Source organism: Monopterus albus, unplaced genomic scaffold (assembly GCF_001952655.1).
Source record: "Monopterus albus unplaced genomic scaffold, M_albus_1.0 scaffold2.1, whole genome shotgun sequence".
Classification (NCBI taxonomy): Eukaryota; Metazoa; Chordata; class Actinopteri; order Synbranchiformes; family Synbranchidae; genus Monopterus; species Monopterus albus.
In genome coordinates this window covers 1464409-1484321 of record NW_018127882.1, presented here as the reverse complement: position 1 = coordinate 1484321, position 19913 = coordinate 1464409, and the positions used below count along the sequence as shown (strand labels likewise).

Genomic DNA, 19913 nt, shown 5'->3' with positions numbered 1-19913 from the left:
AAGAAACTACACACAGGGAGAGAGAGACAGACACAGACAAACGTACATTCTTCCACGCACATGAGGAATGAATTTAGAGGGGAGAGCCGGTGGCAACACAGAGGTAAGAGTTGTTTTCTGCTGCTTTTAATACATAAATCTAACTGAGTCACAAACTTTCTTCTGCTGTACGTTGTAGCCTACTTAGTCACGTAACCATAACGTTACTGTGAGAGTGTCATGTAGTGAATGCACTTCCTTCCCTCTGAAGAGCAGAGATATGGATTTATACACAACTATCTAAAGGTTTCTTATGATATTATATGAAGGAATGTTAGACTTTGGAAATAAAACCTTCCCAGATTAATTTGTTATTATGACTCCACAGTGTTTGTTTCAGTTCAAATTTAACAAATACTGCTGTGCAGCAGTGTGGGAATCTCCCTGCAGGGAGCTCTGTGCTAGGCGCACAGGCATGTGAGTGAAGCAACAGGGGGTTAGTCTAAACTTAGAGCCACAAGCCCCTGTCTCATATTACTCTTTTCTATTTCCTGTGCCACATATTATACATCTACAAACCTAGATTGTACAAATACACATACACCCTGCCACAAACACCACTGACAGCATATGTTTCCTATTAGGGTTGAATGTTATATTCAAGGACTGCCGACTGTCACAATTGCATTCTAGGTTTTTTGCTGTGTGTATAGCTATTTATGGAATGTGATGATTGGAACTAGCGCGTCTGTGGCTTAACATGGCAGTAATCATATGCATTGTTTATATGAGAGTTCAGTAAAGCGGCAGTGTGCCATCATGATGTTGTGGAAGGGGCTCCGACTGCAACAAAACAATAGCTAGGTCCACAGGTGTTTGATAAAGAGAGTACTGAGACTTGTACAGTATCACCAGAAACCACTTTGAATAGTGTAAACATGTCTGTTTACAGCTTTCTGCCTCACAAGATACACATGCACATATTCAATCATGACCATTCATCTGCCACATAATCAAGATGAAATGACTGGGCTCATGCAGTAATATCAGCCTCTTTGTCTCCAGTGTGTTGAAGCAGTGGAACGATCAGGGCACAAAGGACATAAAGACGTTTATTGTCATTGTAATGGCATTCAGTTTGGCACTCTCATAAAAGCAGCAAAGATTGATATTTAAATGCAAAACAACATAAAACAAAAACCGAATAAAACAATAATAGACAATAAATAGAAAAGGAAGACACTTCATGCATTTGTTGTGTGATTTGTTTTGAATAGTACATGCAGTGGCGGCTAAACAAAGTCACAAATGCATCATATTTACAGCATCTATGTTGTAAAATCTCAGTTGCTTCCTTGACAAAAGCAAATCAATAGCTTTTTTCATCTGTGGTAGCAGTTTTATAAGCAATGTGAGGATCTGTAACCAGCCATCGGTCTACATTGTACATTTAAGTATATTGTGTACATAAATGTAAGCATTAAAAAGTGTATCATTTTCTTAAAGGTTATCAGTTCCTTTAAAATATCATGGCCTCTACTGTAGTTTGAGGATGGTGGTGTTAGCCATAAAGGTGCTGCAGACTGGGGTGTGATTGATACCATTGATACCACTGCCTGAGACCATTGCATGAGACCAGTCTGACATCATCCTAACTAAGAATGAAAAGCTTGAAATTCAGTACAGATTTCTTTGGGCAAGCCAGCAGGAGACATGGTCTCTAATTCATCTACAGAAATGTAGTTTTGCTCAAGATGCAACTTTATTTAACTATCACTCATCTCTTTATTTACTTCCCACTTTATCCAACCACATATTCATAATAATAAACCTAGAAAGAATTATTACCTGAATCTGTAGCTGCTCTCAGTTTCCTGCCACTTTAGCATGTTGGTCCGCTATCAATACTCTCATAGTATTGCATAGACAAAAAACCACTGTATAGAGTTGGTTCAGCACCAAACATTGTGAACATGGTGAACATAGCGAAGCATTTAGCAGCTACAGCCAGGTATTTTCCACAGGAGTTGGTAGGAACCAAAAACAGAGCTAAAATCCAGGACTTAAATGTGCCAGGTGTTCAGACACAAAACCTTCAGTGAATGAAAATGTTGCTCTGTGACTGCAGGATGTGTAAATAAGCAACTGTTTTTGCTAACAACTTCATTTATGCAATAATGACTATGCAATAATCTACTGTGGTGCAATATTTCAGCTCCTGGGAAGCATTGTAAATATGCTCATGTGTAATATCTTGTTCCTCATCTCTCTCAAATACTGTATATTGCCCTGCTTTAGGTATTTTTGAGTAGTTGCTCAGAGATCCTTATGGCTGAAACACAGGTTTCTTTCCCCCATTGTGGGATTAATTGTGTGAGTAATATTTGATTGTTCTTGATTTCCTGGTTGTTTAGTCTCTATTGCTGTTCCTGATTCTCTCCACTGCTGCTTTGCCCTGTTTTTAGGTGCCTTTGACCTTTGATTTGCTTATTTGTGCTGTGTAAAAAGTAACGTTCTGATGACGCTACTTTTATAATCCTTGTGTGTATCGGTCCTAATGCTTTGTTGCCTTTTGCCTTTATTTTATTTTAGGACTAAGTGTTCTTTGTTACTACGTACTTACCTACGCATGCGCCGCGCAGAGTGGCAGCAAGTTACAGCAGCTGTGTCCTTGTTGTGTTTTTTCCCGTGTTTCTATGAAGTTCTGTTCTTATGTGTCTGTTCTTATGGTGATATGTTGGTTGTTCTCTATTGCTGCTGTAACACAGAAATTTCCCCACTGTAGGCTCAATAAAGTACCTACCTACCCACCTATTTATGAACTTGAAATGTGATGATATGCCAATGTTGTTGCTATCCCAAGTGGCCAATAAATCATTTATTGCAGGTTTATAAGATTTGTTTGTCACTTGGTTGCTACAAGTTGTGGACACTGGCAGGAATATATCTTTATGGCGCATCACCTCCAGTGTGGTGTTAATGTCTCGCTCTTTATTACCACTTGAATGAACACAATTACACTACCAATAGCATTAGCCTGCAGTGTCAAACTAGAGACCTCTATCTGCAATACAGTACACTATGTGTGTTGAAGAGAACATCATAATACCAGTTGTTATTTCTATTTTAAAAAGGCAAGAAATTGCTGAATTATTTGGTATATAAGGGTTACATAAGGTCAGTGATTACAACTTTCCCGTGACCTGACCATGTACTTTGCAGTATAGATATCGCTCTGTGGTGTCTACATCATTTAGAGGCTTTACTAGTCAAAATCTGCATGGCCTTCCCCACCATCCACTGTCATCGGTCCTTAGTGGGCCGCCATCCTTATCTTCACGGTGACCTTACTGTGCAGGATGGTGTTTGCCTGGTGTGCTCATGTCATATCATCTGTTTGTGTATTACCTCACTAATAGCAGAGAGCAGAGTTGTGCTGAACTACTTGATGTTGATAAACTGATCCTTGATCTATGGCACCAAGCAACTCACACCCTCCTCACTGTGACCTTGGAGCCTGTCTCTGTGTGGCATTGCTTTACAGTGGATCAGTAATGCATTCTCCAAACAGCACACACAAAAGACACACACATTGTCACTGTGACATGCATTCTGTGCATATTTTCACTGACCTGGACACGCACGCATACTATACAACAGACAGGGAAACTCACTGAGGCCTGCCCCCCACACACTCATACCACTTGCAGAGAAAGCTTTGTGCATTCACTGACTGAGCAGCTACTGAAGAGAGAGAGAGAGAGAGGCTGGAGGGAGGAGGGAGATGGAGACAGCAAGAGACAGAAGGATTACAAAGAGAACCAGTCAGACAGATAGAGAAGAAGAAGAGACAAGGCTTTGCAGAGGGAGAGAAGAATCTCATCTAGTAAGCGTGAACTGGTGAACAGACAGTGAGCTGGACAGGAAAGGGAATACAGAAATAGGAAGGGAACAAGGCTTGTCCAGCAGAGAGGAAGAGAGTGGATTGTTCTTAAAGAAGCTAGGAGGGACTGATGGTATGGCATTGATCTCTGGGAGCTGCCAGGTCTTGGGACAGATGGCATCTTGCTGCTGTAGACCGCTGCTCAACTCCGCCTGCTGTGGACCCCTCATCAAAGTCTGCCTCTCCTCTTTCACAGGTCGGTCCCAGCCCGCACTCTGTGCTACTACGGTACCATCATGAGACAGACAGCTACATTCAGATAGACAGCAGCATAGGTCTGTTGTACATGCAACATGGGTAACACACTTAGAGAAGAAGGTAAAAAGGGCATGGTGTGTTTCTGTTCTGTAGAAGCATGAGTGTGCTTGTGTCGACACAAGCAGTCCTGTTGGTGCTAACTGTGCTCTGCATTGTAGGATGGAAAAGAATAGGCTGTTGTCCTCTTCAGCTTAATGTCATGTTGCATTGTGTTGCTAAGTTGTGAAGCCTATTGTCTTGTTGTTGAATGCTTTGCATCAAAATCAAACTATGCTGTGGTTTTGCACTGACAAAGCATGTTGAAAAGGTTTAGGAATGGTGTTTTACTTCAATTGTTGCTAGTTGTTAGTGTTTGGTTAACACTTATTTTATGTTAAATGGTGTTTAAATGGAATCTCAGTGTACAGTATGTCTAAAATCATATGACAGTGCTGACATTAAAAGTGCTTTCAGGAGTCAGGGGCAGGGTGGGTGTTTGAGCCTGGAGGTTTTTCTGATGTCAGCACAGCTGTATATCTGTGCTGGGCCTGTGTGTGTTTGACATCCACCTGTCCCGAGTGGCTTTCATTCTCTATTAAAATAACTGTTTAGCATTTTGGAAAATATACTTTCTTGTTAAACTGAGAAGCTTGATACCATTGCTATTTCTGTATGGTAAAGCTCTAGCCAGGAGCTAGTTTAGTTTAGCTAACGACTAACTAAGACTGGACTAGCTAAGCTGCTGCCTGTAGCTTCATATTTACTGTAGAAATTTTGGAGTGGCAACTATCTTTTCATCTAATGCTAAAAGTCAGCAAGAAAACAAATATATATGTTTCCAAAATGTCAAACTGTTCCTTTAAGATGCATTAATATGATGTTTGAATGAAAACCTCTGACATTTCTGATTATTAAAAACAGAGCATGGAGTAATAGTGTTTTTTATGTTTAGGTCCAAGATTGATTCACTTTCCTTTTTTACAGACATCTCTTCAGTTGAGCTGGACGCTCTTTGGAGGGAACCACCCTACAGTCTTGGTGGAGCAAATGAACACTTCTCAGGACATGACATCATGACTCAAGGTAGAGCAGCTGCTCACAAAAACTGGATGTTGTAGAATGTTTATATCAAATTTAAATCATCATATGACAAACGCTCCTACTAGTTTGGAGTGCACAGGACATTGTTAGGCTAATTAAAAAGGTGCATCTGTCTATGCGGTCATAAACTGAGGAAGTGTTTAGGACATCCTCCTTGCACAATGGAACAAATCAGGGGAAGCCTGTTGTCACTTTCCTGCAATAGCCATGTGGCTGATATTTATAGATTTTGATACTATTAAGATCCCCTCCATGTGCAGAGTCAAAGTTAGCTTACAATACTCTAATTCAATAAATCCCAATCAGGGCTACATTGGCTCCATAGCATGTTTCTGCAGTTACCTAGGGCTACATGAAGAGACTGGAGTAGCTCAACAAATTAGAAAAAAAGCACATGCACATATATGCATTCAAATATTGAAGAAGTTAGTTAAAATTTTCTCCTTCAAGCTGCTCCTGTTAGAGGTCGCCACAGCAGAACATCAGTTGCCACCCAACTGATGATTTACATGTTAAACTTGACATATTTTACTCTGGATGTAGTCTAATTTAGAGTTGCCAGTCAACCTAATCTGCATGTCTTTGGACTATGGGAGGAAACCCACACAGGCACTGGGAGAACACGCAAACTCCGCAGAAAGGCATCTGGTCAGCCCAGGCTCAAACCCGGAATGTTCTTGATGTAAGGCGACAGTGCTAACTGCTGCGTTGCTGTGCCTCCCAAGAAAATAATGGAGCTAAAACAGCTAAAAGTAACAGATACACTGTTGAAATTGTTAGCTAAAAGTCATGTATAAACATCCAGTTCAGAATGAAGTGAAGTGAACACATTTGTAATATATAGGTCGATAAAAGAATTTTGATTTAACGTGATGTGTCTGTGGAAGTATAGGTCACCAGACACAAACATTTGAGAACCACTGCTCTAATTATGCCATGTTATAATTATAATTATGTTTCCCCCATACCATAGAACTAAATGGCAAACAGTGTTTGTCATCTTATGCCATGTGGAAACATTCCCATTTATCTCTGAGTCAGTCTGGGACTTGCACTGTGATTGTGATTACAGTCCTTATGATGACCATTGTGATAAAATTGTTTCCAGATCACACACACCTGTCTTTATCACACAGAAACCCTAAATCCAATAGGCTGTTTAGGAAACTGGCTTAACTAACACCGGAGCTTGCACAAATGAGATTATCTTTTGGCCTCGAAACAAAAAAGATAAACATCTCCGCTGGATCCAGACACTTTTTCTCAGGCTTTGTTTCCTCATTCAGGTGCAGGTGAGGATGCAGACGGTCCCACGGTGGAGTCAGGTGAAGGAGGGCTGGAAGCAGACAGCTACTGGAAGAAGAAAGAGGCCTTCTTTAGAAGAAGTACTGTGTCACTAGGAGAAAAATTCTCCTCAGGTAGTAGATGCCATAGTTTATTGCTTGTCTTAATGTGTTTCTACTGTAAAACTAGCTTTTATATGAGCCAGCATTTCCTATGCATGCTACATTTATGTATAGCAATGAAACGCATTTCCCTATCTACTTATATACACACTCAGCAGTTTAGCACGATCCATCCCATTCCCCCACGTTCTTCCACTTAAATGGATTTAAAAGGCCAAGCTGAGAGTCCAGTAAGAGGCCTAATAGCTTTATTATTCCTCCAGAGATTAACATTTGTGCTCACAAAGCATATTAATGAAATATGATCTCTCCTAAAACATCTTTAAAGAGCTCTTCAAAGTTTTGTCTTGCTTGTAAAGAACAAAACATTTCATTTCTTACAGAGAAATGCATGTACTTGTTTGTACAAGTGTAATGAACAAAAGGATTATGAATTCTGTTTTTGTTTGCTCTCTTATTGGTTACAGAATGGATGGCATGTCCTCTTGTTCTCTAAGCAACTTTTTTATCTAAGCTAATTTGCATTGAATTTGTTTACACTTTTCCATTAAGAGAAACACTCACAATAGAGTGTGATTAATCACAATGTTCTTTTTGTCTTTTTTTTTTCAGAAATTGTGCTGTTGTTCACTGGGCGAAGGCGCTCCACTGTGGATCATGATCGAGCGCTGCAGGAGGCGCTACGTACACGACTCCGGGTGGTAGAGAGCAACAGCCAGGATATCATCCAACTATTTAAGGTGAGCGACTTTCTCCTAACAGTTACATAGATATTACTGCACTAGTCAAACCTTCTGATAACATAATTAACAATAAGGTCCATTATGATAGGATAAGACACCATATTATGTAATGTGGTTTACTTATCATATATTTATTTTATGCTTAATGAAGATGGATGTTCTGTTACTGAAAAATTAGGCTTTGTTTCTGCAGGACTTGTCTGCACGTCTTGTGTCTGTCCATGCCGAGAAGGATAGCTTTGTGCTCACATTCAAGACTGTGGAGGAAATTTGGAAGTTTTCAACGTACCTATCATTGGGTAAGAAATCAAGACCTTAAATCAAGACCTGTAGACCTTAAGGGCCCTAAAAATGGCAGCAGCGTGGTGCAGTTGTTAGTGCTGTTTCCTCAAGCAATAAGATTCCAGGTTCAAGCCCTGGCCAACCTGATGCCTTTCTATGCAGCATTTGATCTCCCTGTGGCTATGTGGGTTCTAAGTGAGTACTCTGGCTTCCCCCCACAGTCCAAAGACATACAGCTTAGGTTGACCAGTGACTTTAAATTACTGTAGGAGTGAGTGTGGTTGTCTGTCTCTAAGTGTCAGCCCTGTGACAGACTGGTGATCAGTCTTTTCAGGATAAGTGGTATAGATAATGGAAACATATTTCCTCAATTGTCTTCTTTTTACTAGGATTGATAATGTCCTGCATCAACACATATATTTCCTCAGAACAGCTTTGGGCATTTCACATGGGAAATTTTATGTAATTGGGTTTTGTTTGTGCTCTGCTCATGGATTTGAAGTGGGTTAAAAAAATTATGTACTTTCAATACCAGTCAGAATTTAGCATGAACTGTATATAGAAATGGTGTCACCAATTACTGCCACCAAAATATTGTGACCACGGTGGCAGCCATCTTACCTTTGTGACACATTTTGCAACCAGATTCCGTACAGTAGTGACCGGGGTGGAGCCATAGTATCAAGCCGCCAATCAAAGTTTTCAAATCATCTGAAATGCATGCTTTTTTTATATCAACAAATAACTTATTAAAAACAAAATGAATAAAAATGGCCATTTGTACACAGATCAGTGTGATAATGTCTATCTAAATTGACAGAAAACACCTTTGGGAGCAATTAAATTGTGGTGGCTTTACTTCTAGGAGTTACCACGTCATCCATCTTTATATACAATTTATGGAATCTAGCAACAATTTAATAATAATCAGATGACAACTGTCATGTTGTTTGACTATGTTACCAGCCCACTGTCACAGCACATCAATTCAGTCTTAAAGAAGCAAACTGACTGAGTTATGAATCTTAAATCCTAAGAAAATTCTGTCTATTGATGATGTTTATTTCAAAACATTCAGTTGTAATCATTGCTTATTTTGTCAGAAATAAATGTAATGTTGCATATATGTAATAATTGTCATAGTTTTGTAACAAGGTTTTGTTGTTGAGGATGCAGTGATATTAGCATTAGAAGTATTAAATTGTGGTGGTCTGTCCCAGGCTATGTGGCTCGCTGCTTGGAGAACTTCCTGTGTGATCAGTCCTTCTGGTTGGACCCAGAGCTCCTCAGTGACTTGGAGATCAGTGTAACTGTGGACGAGGAACATCTGGCCACCCTCTACCTGGGACTTTTAGTTCAGGAGGGTCAGTACTGAGTTGTGACGTCTTTGTATGAACAGTTTTATAAATAACACAGAGGTTGAGACAGTGAAAAGGGTAATCAGTCAACTCACCAGTCCCCTTATAAAGATGTGTACACTGGAATGAAATCCAGGCAGTGAAGCTGGAATCCAATTTTTTTTTTTTTTTCGTTTGGCTAAATATTTAGTTCCTCGTGACTCTAAATAATCGTCTTTCTGTGATAGTGACAATTCAATGTATTGTTTTCTTTTTCTCTAACAACTTTCTGAATTTAGGAAGCCGTTATTGTCAGACATTTTAAATCTGCTGATTGTAATTATGCAGTAACTGGCTGCAGTTACCATTCGTTCTTCTTACTTTTAATCCATTTGCACTGACCCGACTTAACACTGAGACAGACCTGGGACTAGACTGCTGAACATGACTTTGGACAAATTGAAGCAATGGCAGCCGTAAACCTGCTTTGAAAGAGTTCCTCATACATTACCATGTGCTACCAATGTCTAAATTGCCAAAGACCTCTAATTACTAAGCAGTATGGTCCCTCTTTTATTTGTGACCAAAACTGCTCCTTGAGTAATGCTAATGAATTAAGTTTCAATGTGCTATTTTCCTGTAGAGCATTATAGAGAGTATTCTATCCAGTGTAATATGGTGTGTTATGCCAAAACCAGAAAGACTTATTCTAAGCAGTAAAAACAGCACGGTAGATTGCACTGTAGGTACTAAGTAACCAAATCTTCACAGTGCAAAGGAAAACCAGCAATATAAACAGAGACTCAGCCTACCCAGGACACAGAGCGTCCGTACATCGAGGAGGAGATACAGGGCTAGACTGAAACATAGCTTCTTTCCCATTCATTCATTCATTCATTCATTCATTCATCTTCTACCGCTTAATCCCTAAACGGGGTCACGGGGGGTGCCGGAGCCAATCCCGGCCGGCAATCGGGCGAAGGCAGGGTACACCCTGGACAGGTCGCCAATCCATCGCAGGGCTGCTTCTTTCCCAGAATTCACCCAAAATTTCTTTGTAGCTGTAACCCTTTTGCCACCCGGCTCGTTGTAGCAAGGGAGTGACTAGTTAGTATATACCCCTTCAAGATCAAATAACACAAATTGGCAAAGGGACATTCCAATGTATAACAACTTTGTCTAGGGTTCAGTATGGTTCTCACCCTTAAAACACCAATTAGAGAGACCCCAGAAATGACATTAAATTAAATAACCAGAATATGTACATCCGGTACCTGTAATTTATGGATAATTTTTTCAGAGACTGTCTCACAGTATATAAATGAAAAACACACACCAAATGCAGTTTAACTTTGTGTATTAACTAAAAGAAACAAAACACAGGTCACAGTTTTATGCAACAAATACAACAAATAATATTGCAACCCCACAGTCTACCTGGGTGCACCCTCAGAGTTTTATGCTAGCATGTGTTGGCGCGCGTTGGAGCTCGTGTTCATTCAGATCCAATGCAATAATCCTACCAGTGTGATGAAACTCCTCCTTACCAGCCCAAGAACACAGACCGTCCACACCCGGAAACCCCACGGCCCTGTCGTCGTCCCACGCAGGCGAGTGTTGAGTCTCCGGCAGCAATACCGTCAGCTTCCCTATGGCTCTCGGCGGAACAATCCACACATACGCTACAGCGCTAGCTCCAGTGCTAGCTCGGCTCAACCCTCTAAGCCTCGTCTTCTGGCAACGCAGTTTCACTCACTCCCTCGCAGCGTGGGTCCCTCCCGAACTCTTCTGCGGTCCGTCGGAGCAGGAACAATTGTCCAGGTTTGCTGAGGATCGAGTCTGAGCACTTTCTTTATGTTTTGAATACTTCACAGCCACACACCCTCGGCGGCCATTGCCGTGCCCTCTTTTTTCGTTCTCCTCCGCCCGCTTCGCGCGTCTTCTCCCTTCTTCTTCTTCTCCTTTTTTCGGTTGTCTTCTTTTGTGGTACACTCAAAACATTATGAATTAATAGAACATGAGATACCAACAATAAATTCCTCAACACCCATATAAAATGGCTATAACACTGTGCAACTGCACATTTTAACTCATTTATAATAAACGATGAAATTGCCTAATGATTTATCATGTGATGAGAACAAATACCTTACTGCATCACCATAAAGACAAAATACGCTCTGGTAAACAAAAGAAAACAATACTCTGATTCTGTGAATAATCAGATTACTACATAGCTATACAATGTCAGTAAAATCTCCCTCTCTCTCAAAAGCAGCTAATGTTCTGCTAAACAAATCTATTACACTACATGCATGCAAAAATGTATATTGATTTGCTTTTGCCTGGTCTACACAGTACGGAAGAGTAACACAGACATCACTACTTTCTCCTGAACATTTCACTTAGGTAAAAGCTTTAGAGAAATGTCTGTTAGGACTGCAGTGCTGGCAAATAGTGATGAGAATTACATTAACTTAATAGAAGAGAGATATGAAACATCCATCAATTACCTGCGACTGAATGAGGGCACAATAACTGAAGAAATTTTGCTGATCCTTTACTTAAGTGTAGAATTTTTTCAACACAAAAACAAACTGAAAACACTTTGCATGTCTGGATCTATGCATGTTTATTTGCACTCTGTACATATTTGTGGAGGGTCTGTACAGTAGATGCTGAATTTGCCTAACTGCTTTCTGTGCAGGATCCTTCTTTGCTAAGTCACTATACACAAGAAGTGAGCAGGATGAAGAAGAGGAAGAACGGTTGTCATTCAGAAAGAATGACTTACTGATGGTGAAGAGTACAGGGCAGGACCACATGTGGGAGGGTGCCATGCTCTCCACAGGAAACCATGGCCTTGTGCCGGTCAATGCCATGCAGCCACTGCCCTACCCCTTCTATCAGTGAGTCAGTCTGTTCCGTTTCAGTTACATTCTCTTGTCAAAACTTTGGCTGGATGAATGGAGCAGTTTTACAGGTGATGGACACTTTTGTTGGCATCATTATGTTAAACTGAACTTCTTGTTTGGCCAGGTGGTTCCTGAGGAAATACCCAGGATGTAGTGGATGCTCACCAACAGAAAAAGAATCGTTTGAACATCCATTTGGTAAAGCCATACATATACAGTAACAAACAAGACCCACTGTGCAGAATAGCACACTCACATGCAGAATGCTAGACTGCATGTAACTGGGGTTTTTAAAACCACTGTGTGGGGGGGATTTGAAAATGTCTTACTTTGAAGGTGGAGGTAGTATCAAAAATGACATTGCAGCAAATGGTTTAACCCAGACAAACCGAGCTGAATTAGCTAAAAGCATTGCATAGACTGCACTGGTTGTGTCATTTTTCTGCAAACAAAAACTTACTTGCCTCATCACCTGCTCTCAGTCACAGGTTCCTGTGTAGCAGTTGTTGACTACACTCCCATGGGGGCTGATGAGCTCCAGCTGAGCCAAGGTGACATTGTTGAGATCCAGGGTTTGCTAATCCGAGGCCTGGGCGAGTTCATAGGAAAACACACTACCACAGGACACATAGGTTTTGTACACAAAGCCCATGTCAAACCTCTGGACAGCATGGCTCTGTAAGCAGCTCCATTGTTTGTTTTTTTTTCAGTGTTATTAATACATAAAATAATTAGCCTGATGATGCTGTTGTCATTTCAACCATGTCAATTTTAAAACGTTTTGTTGCACATTATGATCAAATCTGCATTAGTTACCTCTTGTATATAGTCTTTCATTAATTGTTTATGAAATTCTGTTTCGTGTATCTGCAGTCTGGACAGGGTGGCTCCAGTGAGGAGGCGGCGAAGACAGTTGAGATGATAATGCTGCCTTTGTTTCCCTTGCACAGAGATGGACAATTGGTATTTCTGACAGAGGAGGAGAGGGCCAGACTGGCTCAGGTTAACTCATGTAGCTCTGAGCCAAGCGACACTAGCCTGCTGGAAAGACTCTTCTCATCCGACATCAGCTCTGTGTACAGGCTAGGTAATAGAACAACTAGGCTGATCAAGAGATATAGAACTTTATGTTGATTAGGGACATAGGGAGGTTTGTGTGAACCAGCCTTAACTGAAATATGCAGATTGAAGTGCAGCTCCTTGTTTCCAAAATGGTGGTGCTGTTTCATTCATTCTGGAAAAAATATGTTTCCATCTCTACTCCCAAATGGAAAGCGGACACTTAAATGAATTTACCTCCTGTGTTTTCAGATAGACTGGATGAGACTGACTTCATGTACATCAGGAATCGGCCAAAACATGGTAACGCTCTCCAATATTTTTTAGGAAATCTGTTGTTTTTGGCATTAATATAGTTGAATAGCTTGAAAAAATAATTTTTTATTAATTTCTTTGCACTGATATACCAGTGACTGACTACTATACTGTATCTTTTTTTACAACAGATCTTAAAGTTTCTACGAACACCCGTCAGAGTGTCATGTCTGAGAAAAGTGGAGGGACACCCTCATACCACTCATCCCCCTGCACCTCTCTCTCTCACTCCTCTCCCCATCTGTCCCGCTATCATTCCCACAATCCTCTACCACGTGTGGGAGAGCGCCTGAGCTTCACTTCGGATGACACGTTCAGGGAGCTAGATGAGTTCCAGGACGATCCATGTCTTTTCTTGGAGGAGAACAGCTGGGAAGCAGATGAGTCAGAGCTCAGTGACCCCACACTGACTCTGCTCAACCATGATCACTTCCAGGTTAGCAGAGTCTCAGGTCAATCATTCATTTATTATGGGGGCACGTCCCCAGAGCCAAACAGCAGAGTGTACAGTGGGCCCTTGTTTTCTAATTTTATGTCTACGGTGAACAGTAGAACCCCTTGATCATCTTCTATGATGGCCAATGGATCTAACTGACAGTGAGTGTAGTACAGATACATGTTATTAGTCTGTAATGTATATTAAACATTAGGTAAAGTGTAATATAGATCAAACTGCCTCTGTTCATTGTTGTTTATATTTGTTTTTAATGAAATATGAAATATCTCTACATAAGAACTCAGTAGTTCACAGAAACACAGGCAGCATTTGGATAAAGTGAACACATATTCAAAATCTTTTTGTATTATTGATATTCAAGCTTTTTTTGAGTCAGATGATAGTGGTTTGGGCAAACATATCAATTTGAAGAGTCAAACACTTAACGCACATTCCAGCGTGAGTTCCTTAATAACAATAACTACACTTGTGACAGTAAACATCATTTTCACCTAACTTGACTCTAAATATTTTGTTTGCTGTCTCTTCCAGGAAGACTTCCTGCCACTGTACGACCTGCAGTATTCCTTCCTGTGGGTGACCTTCAGTGGTAAGACTGAGGACGAGCTCTCGGGGCACCTAGAGAGTGTCAGGGAGTGCGCCAAGAGGATGGGCATGCACTGGGCACATCGACGGGCATGCTTCCTCCTAGGAAGACTCTGTGCTAGGAAGCTAAAGTTCTCCCAGGTTTGAACTTCATTTACTAGTACTTAAAATAAATATGAGTCCTGGGTACATGACTGAATGCTTTATTTATCCCTAAAGGGAAGATTTAAGGAAAATAAGTCTTCCCAACTCACAGCGCATTGTCATTCATAAGTTGTTTTTTTTTATTGCTACTGCAAATTGACTTTCCTCAGAAGAAACAATAAAGTAAAATGAAGTGAACAAAATAATAATGACAATAGCCATTAAATAAAAGAAAATAAACTACTTTAAATAAAAAAAGCGTCTCCATCTTTACCTGCTGAGGCTTTTCCACATCTCTGCTGAAGTTCCCTTACAGCTGACATTTCTTTGTAACGAGCTCATACTTAGATTGTATGTTTCCACTGTTCCTCAGGCACGTGTGTACTATGAAGAGGCTCTGAGTGTTTGTGTGGACAGTTTCTCTGACACACCACTCCTGGTTGCTCTCTTTACAAATCTCACCGCTGTCTACCTGAAGCAACGCATGACAGACAAGCTGCCCCAGACCTTGGAGAAGGCCAGTGCTCTGCTCCTGTGTCTTCCCAGCCACACCTTCACTTCCACAGATGAGGTTGAACTGCTGAAGCTGCTCCTGAGGAGATCAGTGGTGATGGGGGACAAACACCTGGAGGCCCGTGTCTGCTACCTCATCTCCAGCCTTTTCTTGTATCTGAGAAAGACTGATGACGCACTTCCCTTTGTTGAGCGACTCCAGTTTCACTCAGTGATGCTCTCGGCTACCGAGGGGCGATCAGTTGTTCCTTTGGACCTCAACTGGCTTTTGAGTGGGCTCTATGATCGTAAATACCTGCCTCATTTAGCACTGGCCTCTTTGAGCCTAGACTCAAGACAAGACCACTCTCTCCAGGACGCTTTCCAGAGGACTGAGTTGTTTACCAGGAACTCTGCTCGTCTCAACCCGTGCTGGAAGGACGGAACCTCTCTGCTCCCTGCGCAGATTGTGGTTTACTTGCAGCAGGCTCTGGCTATAGCTGAGAGGGAAGAGGACATGAAGACCCAGAGAGACCTTTGTTTGGGCTTGGCTTCAGTCTACCAGCAATATAATGCTCTAGATAAGGCAGTTTGCTGTGCTCAGCAAGCTGTGGAGACAGGGGTCAACATCAATGAGGAGGAGGGTTTCGAGGCCTCTGTCCTGCTTGGGTGGCTACTGGTGTTGACAGACCGGGCTGAGAAGGCTCAGAGTGTCCTACAGCCACTGCTCACATCACTCCAGGTACTGAGATCAGTGCAGTTCAGTAGGAACAGTGTTTTGTTGTTGTTGTTGCTATTGTTACTGGTTTTACCTATGTGAATATCACATGTAACCTGTGCTTCTGTATACTGTACATCTCTGTCCAGAGCACAGACAGTCCTACACAGCGAGGAGTGATCCACAACCTTTTGGCTTTGTGTCTGAGGCAGCAGAGTCGCATACCAGAGGCAGGTTGGCATCTCCACTCGGCCTTGGTAATCTCCAGAGAGAGCGGTAACCAGAGGAACCAGGCCCTGGCACTGGCCAACCTGGGCTGTCTGGCACTTGATGTAGGGGCATCTTTGGTAGCAGAACGCTTCCTGGTCAGGTTAGATACCTGCCTAATTTTATGTTTTCTAAGTTGTACAATAGAGATGCTCTAATGAAATGTACACAGCATTTACATAGAATTATTTATTGTGATGGTAAACATATCACCAGATCGCTGCATCTTTTTTTGGAGCTCTGGGAAAACCACACTGATGAGGAGCATGTTCAGACCTACCTTTGGCTAGGGAGGAGCTACAAAGACAGAGGGAGCAGTCAGGACATCAGGACGTGTTATGAAATGGGGTTACTTATTGCACTTCATGCCAGAAACTTGCACAGTAAGTATAAATGAGGTAAAATGTGAACTGAAATAGACAAAATTTATTTTTCTTTGTACATTACTATTCCTTTTAAATTATTGTTTTTCTCATAGGTCAGATGGTGGTGGCCAAGGTGCTGAGTCGACTCTATGATGACATGCTGCTGTATGCTCAGAGTATTGTGTACTATGAACACTGCGTGGCAGTATCCAGAGAGCTGAAGGACAAGAGACTGGAGGGAGAGTACCTGGAAATCCTCAGCAGCCTGTATCTTTCACTCAACACTGAGAGGTGAATTTTTACCCCTCCTTTTCTCACCATCTTTTTCACAACATCTCTGTGTATTTTATGTTAATTTTAATTTTGTATATTTGTGGTGCAGATCATCTCGTAAGTCTCTGGACTACACCAAGCAGAGCCTGAGGATTTCTATTGATTTGGGCAAGAGAGAAGAAGAGTCAGAGACTTGGCTTCAAGTGGGGCGCATTTATTATCTCATCCAGGAGGATGAGCTGGCTGATATGTACCTGCAGGTGAGAAGAAGGCGATGTATGACAGTGTTGGGGGAATGGTTACATGAGGGGTAGGAACATGTTGCAGTTGATATTCCCTGTAGAGTGTGTAGGCACTCCTTATTCCGAAGGAGCAGTGACGAATATCACATATAACTAAGGTTCACTTTCTAATGCTAGGTATACTGTACAATCCGTTTTAATTGACAGTATAAATTGATTGACAGGCAGCAGTGAAGACTGCCCTGAGGATGAATGACCCTCACTTTGCCATGAGCATCTATGAGGAGGCAGGAGATGTTTACTTTAAAGGCCACAGGAACCGAATAGCTTCACTGCCTTTCTACAGGGTAAGAGGAGGCTAAATAAAATCCACCTGATGTATTTTGATGTGTCTGAAAACTGCAGTGTCACAACTAAGTTTTATTTTGACTGCATTCAGTGTTTTTTTTTTTAATGTACATATCAATGACATAACTAGACTAAGTAACAAAATGATTCATATGTTTTCAGGATGGCAGTTTGCCATTTGCCCGCAGCATTAAAGACATCCATTCAGAGTTTCGTTTGTTGAGTAAACTGACAGAGCTGTTGATGAACCAGGGAGAACAGGAGGAGGCACTGCAATATGCAACGCTGGCTGTTCAGATTGCCAGCAAAACAGGTATAGAATAGGGCCAAAAGTAAAGTCAGTGTCTTTAACTTTTAAGGCACAGCCAGCTACACCATCCTTAGTGTAGCTGACTTAAAACTAGCCCATTTTGTGAGCAGAGTCCATTGTGTTTTGTTTTTTTTTAATTCAGGTGTGCGTGAGAATGAGAGGACAGCCTACCACAGACTAGCTACAGTCTACTACAGCCTACAGCAGTATGAGATGGCAGAAAACTACTACATCAAGTCCCTGTCTCTGTGTCCACCCATCCTGCAGCACCCCATGGAGGCTCGCTACTACGCTAAGGTCTACTGCAGACTGGGAAATTTCACTCTACACAAACTCAAGGTGCGGTACAGAATAGGAATATATTTCTGTGACTGTACTGCATGAGTAAACTGAATATACTAGTATGTTCCTCAGATCTGTGACACAATCTGTAAACAAATGTCTTGTACCCCCTTCAACAAAATTCAAAGCTCAAGACTCCTCTGTTGTTAATTTTTGTTAGCAGTAAAACGGACTCTTGAATTTTCATGGGAAAAACAAATATTTCTCAAAATGACTAAAAATAAGGCAATTAGTGTGTCCTAGTAATGACACATTGGCTTCATGTCCACATTCCTGTGGCTAAGCTCTTTTCCAACCTGTCCTAAAAGAAATCACTTTAGATCTTGACAGAGCAACAGAAACATTGTCTTGACAATAGGTTTTTGTGGTCAAAATCTAACCTTCAAATAGGAATATTATTGTATGTGATCAGAACAGGTCACTGACCTGTTCTGATCTTTGCACTGTATTCTCTGTCCAGGATGCTTTTGATGCAGTGGGCTACTTCCAGTTGGCCCTGGCAGCGGCCCTGGAGGACCAAGCTAACCCTGAGGCTCTGTATGTGGTCTACATGAAGCTAGCAGAGATCCATGGCAACCACTTGCCCGACGCTCAGCTGTGCCAAGTTTACAGAGACAGAGCCCAGAGTCTGAAGAGAGTTCTGGCTAGAGAGGAAGGCACCGCTGCTGGAGTGGAAAACATAGACAATGCAGACACAGAGCATGGCCAAAAGAAGGAAGGGGACTCAGACACTGATATGGGACATACAGAAAAGCAAAATGGCATCTCTGATTCAATACCTGAAAATAAAATGTATGACGGCGGGTCAGCTCCCAGGACTAGTATGATCCATGTAGGCTCAGACTGTAAATGTACAGACACTATTGTGAAAGAGGATCCCAATCTACATCTTCCTGATACAGATGGTCCTTATGTGGACGCAGCTGGGTCTGAGACAGACATCCACGCCCGTCACTCATGCAGTGACAGTGTTGTCACTGAGTCCTTTGATACAGCGAAGGAGCACATCTCAGATTTCAGCACCTCCAGTGACACTTTACAAATGTACCACAATTCAACAGATAAGAAGGACTCAAACTTTGATTCTGATCACAGCGTTCCTGGACAAATACCAAATAACATCACAAGACACACAGACACCAAAGGCACTGATTCTGATATTCACTATGAACAAAACATCCCAGTTAAAGAAACAGATGCCGAAGTGGATTCTGGTCAAAAAGATGTCAGTCTTGAGGACAATCAGTCTGATAATGACCACAGACAGAAATAAAAACTGTAGACATAAATACTGATAAAGCTTTAAGTGTGGACCACACTTAAAGAGACCACACAGAAACTGCTGAGAGACACAGTGAACTTATGGACTTAGGTGATGTCTACACATAGTAGCATTTTACGTTCTTCTCTGTCATTTCCTTGGTCTGGTCACATATGTCTTGACCAGCAAACCGACTGTAACGTTCCAGCCACAAAGGCACTTACTGTAAGACAGATGATGTCAATACTGTAAAGTTATAAGAGACTGAGTAAATTCAAAGCATGTGCCTTCTGTATAATATATAATGTGATTATTACAGTGTGTTGTGCTTGTAATATGTTTTCTAATTTTTTTTGTATTGCTGGAAGATATGACATAAAGGATGTTATTTTGTTTGCTGAGTATTTATTGTGTGCATTTGTAGATTTGAATAGAAGAGATGTGGACTGGACAAAACACACAAACCAGAACACATGATGAATCTCACATGAATTTCAGAAAAAGCACTCATTTACTTTCTATTTAGAACCTTTACCTCAAAGAAACATGGTAAGGCGTCAAAGCAAAACTACTCAATTATATTTAAGATTCATTACATTCAAAATCTGGCCTAAGTTCAAGTAGAGAAGTCATATCAGCAGCACTGACAGTAAGAAAAATGCATTTATATTATCATAAACAAAAGTACTCACTGTGCAGCACAGACTCAAGCCTACAATTGCACAACTCTCTAGGAATTTTCCAGGTAAGATAATGTAGCACTAATTAAAAAAAAATTATTCCTGAAAGAAA

The 19913-nt window shown here is 41.3% G+C and overlaps 1 protein-coding gene across 2 annotated transcripts; it reads left to right on the top strand.

Annotated features, from left to right (window-relative positions):
* Positions 1-6: 6 nt before the first annotated feature.
* sh3tc2 (SH3 domain and tetratricopeptide repeats 2) lies at positions 7-19913 on the top strand. Of its 2 annotated transcripts, none has more exons than XM_020593570.1 (22): positions 7-103; positions 5144-5242; positions 6547-6678; positions 7279-7406; positions 7603-7708; positions 8912-9055; positions 11736-11937; positions 12068-12141; positions 12426-12621; positions 12894-13030; positions 13255-13305; positions 13449-13753; positions 14306-14500; positions 14877-15737; positions 15863-16083; positions 16197-16363; positions 16459-16636; positions 16728-16878; positions 17085-17207; positions 17371-17521; positions 17661-17857; positions 18321-19913. In XM_020593570.1, the coding sequence occupies exons 1-22, from the start codon at positions 61-63 to the stop codon at positions 19131-19133; spliced, it is 4674 nt and encodes a 1557-aa protein (XP_020449226.1). In that variant the 5' UTR covers positions 7-60; the 3' UTR covers positions 19134-19913. The 2 variants fall into 2 exon arrangements, with proteins under 2 accessions (XP_020449226.1, XP_020449218.1); XM_020593562.1 differs by lacking the exon at positions 7-103 and adding an exon at positions 2719-4118.